The following is a 12,285-nucleotide window of genomic DNA, read 5'->3' on the forward strand; positions in this document are numbered from 1 at the left end:
GCGAAAGCCTCGAATCACGAAATTATCAGTTAAACCGATGACATTGGATTGAAAAAAACTTTTTTTTTTACGAAATAAAACAAATTTTATTTAAGTATATCCTAATCTGTTCAAAATAAAGCATTATTGGCTCTTATACAAAGGCAAACAGTTAAATCACGGTATAAAAAGTGATTACTTTGTCTCAGTGGTATATATTAGAAAATATTTCATTATATCGTATAGTATTCGTTAAGTTATGGTTAACAAATGTGCGAAAGCAGGTTCAATGCAATAGACATGTTTCACCTCGTAAAATTTAATTGGCAATATGAAATTATATGTAGTTGGACAAGAAATTATTTAAATTTAAACATATCCATAATATAGAACCGCAAGTTTCGATATAATAAAAAGTTGGGATCGAATAATCACTTTACAAATTGGTACTGGTCGAGAAAAAAAAAAAAAAAAAGTAGAAATTGTATACAAAGTCATTGTGGCGTGTATCTAATCTTATGTTACGTTCACTAACTGTAATTAATGGTATATTTCTAATAATATCGTTATTAATATTATTATCACTTTAATTAGAATTCGTTATTTTGGCAACTTACGGTTCATCGGAAATTTTACATATCTTTACGTAGCCGTGATAGTACAGCTCAATTTGTATAATCTTCGCTGCAGTGTCACAGTTGATTCACATAGGTATATTTTGTTTCCATTTTTACTGGCACTACGTTAACGATTGTAGCATATATGTACCACGTATTTGACTTTACAAAAATTTATTTATATATATATTTACGAAAGTAAGAAAATACGAAACGACACTAAGGAATTATTATTCAATGATAAACGTAAACATTTTAAATTACAGGATTTCTGGTGTAAAGGGTAGGTCTTAGCTCTTGAGCAGGAGGGACAGGGAAGTTATGTTTATAACTATCAGTATTAAGATAATAATCATACAGATGATTTGTTTGCTTTATGTATACGTGTAAATTAGTTTTTTGTTTTTTTTTTTAGCTGTCTATTATGTAAAAGGTGAGCTGCATGTATTTCCTTTATGTTCTTCGTATCAATGGATGGTACGTCAGTGGCGGTAGTATAAACTTGATAGAGCTGTGCGAACTTATCTTTTATTTTCACACATACTCTGTCTCCCTTGCACTGCATTAGGATGGGTCAGGCTTAATCCGTGTTTAGTGGCACTGTGATTCATTAGCTTAATGCTGAGCATCGGTTTCTTTCTTACAGTGCTTACGGCTTCCCTACGTAAGTACGACAAACAAAATTACCGAAAAGCGAAGAAAATATATCTACGTTTACATATGATAAAACTTACCAGAATTAAATAAGTCTTTCCATTTGAATATTTGTTCATCTCCTACGAACACTCCTCTTGGCTTTTTCTGACACACCTCGCCACCTTTCTCTTAAATTCTGTATAACTTTCCCTCCACTCTTTCTGCAGTATCGTAATAATTATCGTTAATAACTTTACAATACCAATTAATAACATAAATTTTTAGCAAGCAGATAGAATATCACTTACGGCAGCATCCACATTAGCAGGGCTTTCGTCGTTAGGATCTGCAAGCATACTTATAACACTTATGAGAATAGTCTCAACCGTGTGAACCGGTAACCATCGTTCCGATGCTTTTTCGTAGCCCCACTTGTCATCCCCAGGTTCGTGTAAAATTGATATGCACACGTTACCATTTTTCTCGACTACAAATACAATATAGTATTATTTCTGATGTCTCTTTTTACATATGTTTTAAAATTTAACGAAAAGATACTTACTGTTTGGATGCCATATTTCTGTTATAAATTTCATTCTTGGTGGCCTAAGTGGATATTCTTTTGGAAATTCTAAGTGTGCTTTGAAGAACCCACCTTCACTGAAAGGCAAAAAATACTTAGAAAAATGTTTAAAAACATATGAATTTTAGCAAATATCGTTGTAAATACATTGATTTCTTACTACAATGTATCTGGAGGTCCAATAATGAGTACTTCCCAATGATATATGTCATTGTCATCTATGAGGCCTGCTGAAAACCCTTCTACTGGGTTTTTATTTAATTCTATAAAGGAAAAAGAAAATTCAAGTCAAGCACGTTTTTCCTGTATATTAAAATTGTTTTTGTGTTGAGAAAACGAATTGAAAAAATAATTCAGATTATTTATCGGTAATTCTAATAAAAGTGTGTATATAAAATATAGACTAGCAAAATATAGAAACGTTAAAAATACTTTCTTATCAGAGGACACTAAACAGTTTAAACGTACATACAACCAATTATACGTTAATACGTGACCAATGTCGGTTTGGGAAAAAAGAACAGAAAAAACACTTTTGTTATTCGATGTGTATAGGTTAAATCGAATCGCACCGTACTAAATAACCGTCAGCACCCACGAATTGATGACGGTGAGTCAGCGTTGATACAATATATTTTACGTAAAAATTTTAATAGAAAGCTTGCGATTAGCGTCGATCCGTGGAGAAGAAACGAAGTTTAAGCGATGACGTTAGTAACATAATATTGGAGATTTTTATGGCGTCCGATCTTGTGTCAAAAGTAACAGGCTACGGGTTGAAAAAGGCTGACCTTCGGTGGTCGTTGCACGGGCATGGGTTTTCTCTGTCTTTTTTTTAGTTCAAACCGCGTCGTGCACGGTGGGACGCGCGAAATGCTATAAATAACATCGCCTGCGATTATTTTCGGTAACAGCGAAACCGGTCTTCGTTGTATGCGAAAATCACCTGGAAAAACGATTTACGTTCGGCTGGGGTACTATCGCGGTTAAACGCGATACTGAATGCTAGGTTAAAGTTATTCATGGGAGGTACACTACGGTTCCGTAGCCGTATTGATTTTCACGCCCTAATCGAGCGCAGGGCCACCGTGAGATAACGAAAGGCTTAACCGGTGCCCAGATAAAATTACAAAGGCCACGGTGAGGCTGATATTGCGGGGGGAAAATGTTCACAAAGGCAATTTTTCGAAGGTCGAGACACGGTGGTGACGAGGTCGCACGAGTTTTGAGTACAAAAACGGTTCCGGCTTTTCGCCGAGCTCTAATGCGCTGCACGGACCACACTTAGCACTTATTCTTTTTTCAATCGGTACCTGCTAATTGTTTTCGTAGTAGAAGCGCGGACTGTGGCTCTGACATTAATAAAAGTTCCGTTAAATAAGACTAAAGCTGAAAACAATCACTTTTGCTTGACTGGAAAGATGGCTAGGTACGTCGCGGAAGCAATGATTGCGCATGCGCCACTACTTAAACATATGTTCTTCCGTCTCTCTGTACGCCGGCCAGATCAAACACTTGCGCTCTCTGTTAGAAATTTTGCAAATATTGTGGAAATAGAATACTTTTTGCTATCGATAAGTAATTTCTGCTATTATTAGAGGACGATAAACTACGTATAGAAACCACAGATTAGGCATAGAATAAACCTATCACCATAGACGAGTTATCGAATAGACGTTACACGCAGTACTTTTTCCTAGGCTTGCAAGCCCCCCTTACCATTTCCGTTGTCACTTTCAAAGTTATCGGTTTACACTAGAATTCGAACTTGGCACTTTCAGTGTTTGGAATTAAGACTAAATATTGGAAGAATTTAATTATTCAAACCCACTTCTTTGGGCTTCTAGAGCCCCATTATCATTTTCGTGTCGCTCGCAACATTACCAGCAGGTTACACAAATGAACACAAGAGGAATTGAGAGAGAAAATGAAATTACAGAAACATTCCTGGCCACACATTATATTTTCGGTAAAGAATTTTTTTCTCGAAAATGCGTAGGATTTCGGGGGTATGTGTATTGATTAAAAATGATTGTAATTGATCCTCGCAACCGAAAATAATTTTTCCAGAACGATTTGAAATTTTTTTTTGTCGTCGAAAAATTTAGGCACCTACCCCCTTGTCAATTTTGCTTAACAATTCGTTTTTCATTTTTAATAAATTTGTTTGACGCGCTACGGAAATTTTGTCTAATACTTTTTTGTAGGTACACATGAGCACTACTTCAGAAAAAAGTTTCATTGAAATATATTCGCTATTGTAGGAGCACAGACGAGGTATATGAGTAGACTTTTTACCTTCTGGACTTTCGCGACCGAATCTGACTGCCATACCGACCTGAAAATTCGGAGCTGATTTTAGCGGCCTCTTCTCATAGATGGCGGTAAGTTGAAAAACTATTCACTGAATTAGCATTGATGGGTAGACAGCTGTAGTGCGTGCGTAAATACATGTGAGTTGACTATGGAAGGGATTAAAATTTATTTTTAAGTCTGAGGGTAATGTTGCGAATTACACAAAAATGATACTGGGGTTTAATACTCAGCTAAGAATGACACGATTATTAACAAATTTGCATCATTAGCGTATATATACGCTCAACTGTAAACTCAAATGTATGGGTAGGTTTATTAAATTTAATAAACGGTATTAAACATTTAATGCAGTTCATGATTTTATTGTAACATACGTAAATATCATTGTACAACAAAATAGTAATTTATGCATTTAGTTTTACATAAACCTTGGGTTTTGAAAAGACCTTGATACCTTCCTCTAATTTATTTAGTTGTCTTTCTATTTCTGCTTTTCGTTGTTGTGCCCTAAGTGTATCTGACTTTATAGGCATCATATTTAGTTCGTTCACATAATCTTGATAATCTGTAATGTTAACACAGAAGTTGCAATAGATGATATATACATTAAAATACATTAATGTAAATGATTTTTTAATTGCATACTTTTTTTCAATATGTGCAATGTTTCTTTGCGTTCTTGGTCAGGTAATTGAACATGACCATTAGGACAATCAGGATCTAATACCTCTTTGGCTTTTTGCTCTTTTTCTTGAGCTTCCTTTCTGTTTTTAAGATACCTAATGAACCAAAAATTTGTTAATATTAAAATAGTGTATTATTAATTACTAGCAATTACTTTACTATACTAAAGCATGATGGAAAATTTAACATTTATAATATTTCTTTTAATAACATACTTAGGAACAACGCCCTTGCGATAATTGTTTGGTGGAATATTACTATTATTATTATTATTATTTAACCGAGTAGCTACTTTATTAGCTACAGAAATATGTTTCTTGTTTAATTTTGTAACATCCAGTTCTCCTTTAGACGAAAATAACTCTGAACTTCTTAAATTAGTTTTATCCTGTATATTTTTACGAAGATCTTTAACATCCCCTTGATCTAAAGGTGTATTTGTTGCATCTCTTAGGGCTTTATCATTCAACTGATTTGCTTCATTTTTATTTTTTGAATCATAATTGTTTAAACACTTTTTTGAAGGATATCTGTAAAAAAAAATTATATTAACAAAAAATATAAAACTGTACTATTATACTTATGTACCTTATCATTCCTTCAGAATATAAATTATCCATTTCCTTTGTATCCAGTGTTTGGATACCTTGACTTCTGAATCTTGTTTGAATTTTTGTATCATTGTCAACGTGTTTATTTGATTCACATGAAAGATTAGGATCCGATAAAACTTTCTCGTGCAATCTCTCTGCAGATTTATGCAAGCTCTTACACTCCTTCTTTTTTTGTTTAATCGGCGAATTATTATTACTTGCTGAATGTAGCATATTTTTTGCACTAACAGTGGTTTTGTTCAACATCGATGAATTGGATTTTTTACACAACTTTTGCTTTTGTTCCATTTTGTTATTTACAATTAAATTATTGCCTTTATACTTCTTTACTTGAAGATTCGAATTCATTTTTGATTGAGCATTTTGATATTTGTTACCAATATTTTTGTGTTCGTGCAATCGTAATTTTTGTATTTCATCTATTTCTTTATTTGTATAACATTGTTCCATACGACGGACATTTTTTACATTTTCGTGTATAAAATCTTTTCGTTTTATTGGTTCTAAGAAAAACGTAACAATTATTAAAACATTAAACAACTGTACATACTTGGTGTCTCGCCATAATTTAACGACATAAATAATTTTTTTTAGTTTTAATATTATACGAGAATATTTTCATGGAAATTTTATCGACGATCTTCGAAGCTCTTTATAGAAAACGTTTTGTTACAAATTGTCGCTGTGTAAAAAATTTCTTTCAGACTTTAAACTACTTGTACGAAACTACTTATACGAAAAAGTAGAAAATACGGAAAAAAAGATTCACCCTCTGGAAGTGTGATCCGATGGTGAACATGTTATTTTTTAAATATATTCAATCGTGATTATAATGTTAGCATGCAACTTTACAAATGACATAATTATGACTTACTTGGATCAGGAAAAACACCTTTTAACGTTGTCATATTTACAGAACAAAATGATTCGATATTTTCGTCAATGAATCACTCGCTACTTTTACTGTTAATTTATAAAATAAAAGCGCAATTTACATTTCGATTTTAAGGTTAGTCAAAATTATTACGTTAAATGATAACAACATTTCTAACTGGACAATTTTTAACGTATAATTTCAATTTTCTTGCAATCATCGTTACCAAACAAACAACGTTGTTCATAAATCAACATTCATGCAACAGACTATAGTATTGACAATAGGATGCCACATTCAGCATCAGAGATGCCAGAAAGGCACCGAAGGTGCTCTCTCACACCATGTCAGATCACGCGTACGTGAGCTCGTGGAGTTTCGGAAACCCGACAAAGGCAAAATGACCCATGTCCTCTTTCTCGATTCTCCGAAGTTGCCCGAAGTAATTTCGGACCGCCTCGTGAGAGTCGAGAGAGAAAGGCTCACACTTCCCTCCTTGCTCTTGAACAATTAATATCCGACCTCCCGTCAACAGGTCCCCACCTGGCCTCTGCTGACCGCTGCTGACCACTCCTGGAATTTCTGACAACGTATAACGATTATTACTGACTTCTGCATGCCCCTACAAGTCTCTGCTTGCCTTTGCAGGTTTCTGCTTGCTTGTGCATGCCTTTGCTGACCTCTGCTGAACACTGTTGACCACCCCTGATGCTTCTCACATCGTATAACAATTACTACATGCTACTGTTCGCCCCTGCTGATCTCTGCTTGCCACTGCATGCCTCTGCTCGTCTCTGCTGACCACTGCTGACCATCGCTTATATTTCTGACAACCTATAACGATTCCTACTGACTTCTGCTAATCTCTGTTGGTCTTTGCTGATCTCTGTCAGCGTGTGCTTGTCTCTGCTGAATTTTCCTGGCCTCTGCCGAACGCTACTGACCACTGCAGGTATTTCTGATAATGTATAACGATTAATACTTACTATTGCATGCCCCTACAAGTCTCTGCTTGCCTTTGCAGGTTTCTGCTTGCATGTGCATGCCTTTGCTGGCCTCTGCTGAACACTGCTGACCACCCCTGATGCTTCTGACATCGTAGAACAATTACTACATGCTACCGTTCGCCCCTGCTGATCTCTGCTTGCCACTGCATGCCTCTGTTTGCCACTGTATGCCTCTGCTCGTCTCTGCTGACCGCTGCTGGCCACCTCTGATGCTTCTGACAACATATAACACTTACTACTTGCTACTATTTGCCCCTGGTGATCTCCGCCGGCCTCTGTTGACCGCTGCTGACCACTCCTAATACTTCTGAAAACGTACAACGATTACGACTGGCTACTGTCAGCCTCTCCCAGCCTCTGCTGACCTCTGCTGACCACCCCTGATGCTTCTGGCAACGTATAACGATTACAACTTGCTACTGCTTGCCCCTGCTGGTCTCTGCATGTCTCTGCATGCCTCTGCATCCCTCTGCTCATCTCTGCTGGCCCCTGCTGACCACGCTGACCACGCTGACCACGCTGACCTTTGTTAACAACTCCTGACATGATGTATATGTATTAAAGCTTTGTATAATGTAAATCTATGGCAATAAATAATATAATTGCAAAGAATTCTATGTGTTCTCGTCACTTTTACCTTTCTTTTCCTCTCCCCATTATTCCCTTAGTTATAAGAAACCGTTTCTCTACTTAAAACTGGAATTCCAAAGTGCCCGGAGCGTTTTCTGAAATGCCGGTGACCTTGACCCACTTTCGAAACTGGGTCAAGGCCAAATCCTGATTACCAAAGCGCCCGGAATTTTTCTAAAATTCGATGGCCTTGACCTACTTTCGAAATTGGGTCAAGGCCATCCGGATTTCCAAGTTGGCCCGAAGATTTCTAAAATTTCGAATGGCCTTGACCTACTTTCGAAATTGGGTCAAGGCCATCCGGATTTCCAAGTTGGCCCGAAGATTTCTAAAATTTCGAATGGCCTTGACCTACTTTCGAAATTGGGTCAAGGCCATCCGGATTTCCAAGTCGGCCCGAAGATTTCTAAAATTTCGAATGGCCTTGACCTACTTTCGAAATTGGGTCAAGGCCATCCGGATTTCCAAAGCGGCCGGAATTTTTCTAAGATTCGAATGGCCTTGACCCACTTTCGAAATTGGGTCAAGGCCATCCGGATTTCCAAAGCGGCCGGAATTTTTCTAAGATTCGAATGGCCTTGACCCACTTTCGAAACTGGGCCAAGGTCAAGGTCAAATTCGGATTTCCAAAGTTCCCAGAACATTTCTAAAATGCTGGTGAACTTGCGAAGAAGGTGGTACGCATCTTATAGGTAAGAGGATGATTTGGAGAGGAAAAGGACGGTAAAAAATGATGAGAACACATAGAATACTTTAAAATTATATCATTTATTGTCATAGATTTACATTATACAAAACTTTAATACATATAAACATATTATATTATATTATATCATGTGACAAGTTGTCAGCAACGGTCAGCAGTGGTCAGCGATGGTCAGCTGACGTCGGGAGATGTTGGCAGAGGTCAGCTTAGGTCGGGAGATGCTGGCAGAGGTCAGCAGAGGGTGGCAGTAGCCAGTAGTAATCGTTGTACGTTGCCAGAAATAAAAGCGGTGGTCAGCAGAGGCCAGCAGTGGCAAGCAGAGATCACCAGGGGCGAATAGTAGCAAGTAGTAAGCGTTATATGTTGTCAGAAGCATCAGAGGTGGTCAGCAGCGGTCAGCAGAGACGAGCAGAGGCCAGCAGTGGCAAGCAGAGATCACCAGGGGCGAACAGTAGCATGTAGTAATTGTTATACGATGTCAGAAGCATCAGGGGTGGTCAGCAGCGGTCAGCAGAGACGAGCAGAGGCATGCAGTGGCAAGCAGAGATCAGCAGGGGCGAACAGTAGCATGTAGTAATTGTTATACGATGTCAGAAGCATGAGAGGTGGTCAGCAGTGTTCAGCAGAGGCCAGCAAAGGCATGCACATGCAAGCAGAAACCTGCAAAGGCAAGCAGAGACTTGTAGGGGCATGCAGTAGTAAATATTAATCGTTATACATTATGAGAAATACCTGCAGTGGTCAGTAGCGTTTGACAGAGGCCAGGAAAATTCAGCAGAGACAAGCACACGCTGACAGAGATCAGCAAAGACCAACAGAGATTAGCAGAAGTCAGTAGTAATCGTTATAGGTTGTCGGAAATATAAGCGATGGTCAGCAGAGTCCAGCAGAGGCAAGCAATAATCAGAAGCAGTCAGTAACAGTCGCTGTATGGTGTAAAAAGTTGTCGGGAGTTCTGTACTTTTGTCAGCACTGGTCATCAGAGGCAAATAGAAACCAGGAGTAATTTGCAGAGTTCAGTAATGAACTCTAGGAAAGGCAAGTAAAAATGCCTGGTCAGTCGAGAATCTCGGCTCGAGATTCCAAATCGTATGCCGTAGACGGAAGGTCGGATTTCAGTTGTTAAGAGCGAGAAGGCAAATGTGAGCCTGCCTCTCTTAACTCCCATGAGCGTGCACACGGTGCACTCGGCGCTTCGTCTGGCATCACTGGTTTATACCAGATCACGCCTATGTACGTGAGCTTGTAGTGTTTCGGAAAGTCGACAAAGGTAAACTGACTGCTCTCCTTCAAGAGTCTCAGAGACTCAGGGCATTTGCAAGGACGCCAGCATTTTGGAAATATTCTTGTCACTTTGGAAATCCGGATGGTAAAACGCCCAAGTTTGTCGTGGACAAGTTTGTTACCTTCAACGTTAGATGGCGCTTATTTACCGACCTCAAACCCTCTGGTGCTAAAACGCCCAAGCTTGTCGAGAAATCCATCTAGCGTGGACAATACGAACTATTCCACGACAAACTTGGGCGTTTTAGCACCAGAGGGCTTGAGGTCGGTAAATAAGCGCCATCTAGCGTTGATGGTAACGAACTATTCCACGACAAACTTGGGCGTTTTAGCACCAGAGGGTTTGAGGTCGGTAAATAAGCGCCATCTATCGTTGAAAATAATGAACTATTCCACGCAACTTGGGCAGCTTTCTCGACTTGAGGTGGTCTGAAATTACTTCGGGTTGCTTCGGAGAATCGAGAAAGAGAGAGCATGTCAGTTTAATAAGTTAATAACTGCCTTCATCAACAAATTGGTATTCTTGATTTTCGTCTTATTTTGGCCTCTAGAATCTCCCATTAAAATTTTTTCCAGGGGTTGCCGAACACCCTGTATATAATAATTTAATAATACATACAAGTTTTCGTACCTCCAAATAGATACCAATACTGTGATCGACTGTGATTAATAAATCTTGTTAATCCCTGAAGATATTGATAATAAATAATTCCCCGAATAATCAACTTGCTTCAACAAAACACGCAGATAATCATTCTATTTTTAATAATACATTTCAATAAAATATGCCGATATCCATAATTCTCTTATCGTTCAAAGTCGTGTTTTATCAGTTTTCGATGAAATTATCGTAAACAAGAGGGAGGCTTTTTTTTTTTTTTTCTTCGTTTTTCATACACAATTTCGGGGTAATCTGACCAACGGTGAAGTGGCCAACGATATCAAGTTTTTACAGCGTCCAAACGATAAAAAGTCTGCGAATATGCGAGAATATAAGTGACATTTTGATGGATCGCATACAGTATTTTGAGTAATTTGTTATTTTTAGGACCTACACATTTCCGCGGCATCGTTAATATGGCAGAATAAGTACACGAAACATACTGACATTCGGGTCACTAGCTGGAGAAATGATAATCAACGATTAATATCGCGTGGTCGATCAAGTGAATGTTCTTTGTAATATCTTTAAAATATCATTCTAAAATAAATGTTTTACAATCGGCAAAGGTAAACGGTAATTATAACTGTTTGTATTTCAAAGTGTAACGTATATGTATAGGCGGCGGTTAGAAACTAACGACCAGGCACCGTAACTTCTGTGCATGTTATTACATTAAAAAGCTAAACAACGAGAATTAAGCGCGCAAGCTTCTTACAAACAAGATACGCGACGAATCGATGTTTTTGTCGTATCGTGTTTAAATGTCAGGCGCCGTTGAAAATCCCCGTGTCCAGTTTGTTGGGATCTAATGAGATTCTTATACCACGATCTGAAATGATTTCTATTATCTTATGGCACGATCAGAAATGATTTGTACTATCTTGTCATACGATCCGTCGTGATTTCTTTCCTCTCACAGATACAACGTTTTATAAAGGAATATGTGATATCTTTTATTACCGATCTACCGAAAAGTGTAAAAATTATACGAACGATCAATGACCTACGTCAATGATCGTCAAACTTGTTTAATCGTGGGACATTTTTTTATCTCGCGATATATTCACACAGTAAACACTCTTTCGTGGCTATTTATGTTTTAACATATAATTAACGAACTTTAGTTTTGAAAACATTAAACCTAAAATTTTGATTCTTTTATGTAATTTTCTTGTTGGAGGAAGATGATCGAGAAAACGATTTCATTTCAAAAGCGCATCGTCGCTTGTAAACGGGTTCCCAGCGTTGCATTAAATTTTATATCGTTGCTTGACATTATCATCTCTGCTTCTTTATACTTTTTAAAAACATCGTCGTCGCTAAATATAGCTCTCTTGAAATGCAGACTTTTGTTGTGGAGCTTCAGTGCTGCTTCATTAATTCGACGCGTACGTTTATCGGATATTCGCTACAGCTACTCTTCGGTATGTTTTGTTAAACACGTCGAGCCTCTTTGTTCTCGTTGCAGAACAAAATCAGCAAATTTTCTGTAAAAGTTCCATCGATTCGGAGCTTTCTGTCCGCCTTCCAGGATAGGTTTTCGTCTGCTCTGCAAGATATAAGACCATTGTAAAAAGTAAGTTTTTTTGGATGGATGGAAAAGTAAGAGGATAATAATATTCAAGAATCTTATTAATCATGTCGTTAAGTGTTAAAAAAAAAAATAATTATTCAAAAATAGTGGAAAATGA

At 37.6% G+C, this 12,285-nt stretch overlaps 3 protein-coding genes across 11 annotated transcripts in view; all 3 read right to left on the minus strand.

Moving 5' to 3' along the window:
- Positions 1-14: 14 nt before the first annotated feature.
- Positions 15-3,287, minus strand: Ube2g1 (ubiquitin-conjugating enzyme E2G 1). The gene is made up of 6 exons (XM_076771591.1): positions 3,129-3,287; positions 1,976-2,078; positions 1,795-1,892; positions 1,541-1,719; positions 1,331-1,453; positions 15-1,256 (listed from the first exon to the last, which is right to left on the minus strand). The coding sequence occupies exons 1-5, from the start codon at positions 3,172-3,174 to the stop codon at positions 1,373-1,375; spliced, it is 507 nt and encodes a 168-aa protein (XP_076627706.1). The 5' UTR covers positions 3,175-3,287; the 3' UTR covers positions 15-1,256; positions 1,331-1,372.
- Positions 3,288-4,465: 1,178 nt separating this feature from the next.
- On the minus strand, positions 4,466-6,630 carry LOC143344938 (uncharacterized). Its single transcript, XM_076771572.1, has 5 exons — positions 6,304-6,630; positions 5,404-5,932; positions 5,031-5,345; positions 4,777-4,910; positions 4,466-4,696 (listed from the first exon to the last, which is right to left on the minus strand). The coding sequence occupies exons 1-5, from the start codon at positions 6,335-6,337 to the stop codon at positions 4,536-4,538; spliced, it is 1,173 nt and encodes a 390-aa protein (XP_076627687.1). The 5' UTR covers positions 6,338-6,630; the 3' UTR covers positions 4,466-4,535.
- A 4,764-nt stretch (positions 6,631-11,394) lies between these two features.
- The window catches only part of LOC143344950 (uncharacterized), a 28,359-nt gene continuing 27,468 nt past the window's right edge, over positions 11,395-12,285 (minus strand). For 8 of the 9 annotated variants that reach the window (XR_013080176.1, XR_013080181.1, XR_013080178.1 and 5 more), the window contains one exon: positions 11,395-12,143. Coding sequence is in view for 2 of the 9 variants with exons in the window: in XM_076771601.1 (XP_076627716.1) it covers positions 12,070-12,143 (74 nt within the window). In the remaining 7 variants the exon portion in view is untranslated. The remainder of the gene's footprint in view (positions 12,144-12,285) is intronic. The other variant, XR_013080182.1, reaches the window with a different exon arrangement.

The sequence above is a fragment of the Colletes latitarsis genome, chromosome 8, assembly GCF_051014445.1.
Source record: "Colletes latitarsis isolate SP2378_abdomen chromosome 8, iyColLati1, whole genome shotgun sequence".
Classification (NCBI taxonomy): Eukaryota; Metazoa; Arthropoda; class Insecta; order Hymenoptera; family Colletidae; genus Colletes; species Colletes latitarsis.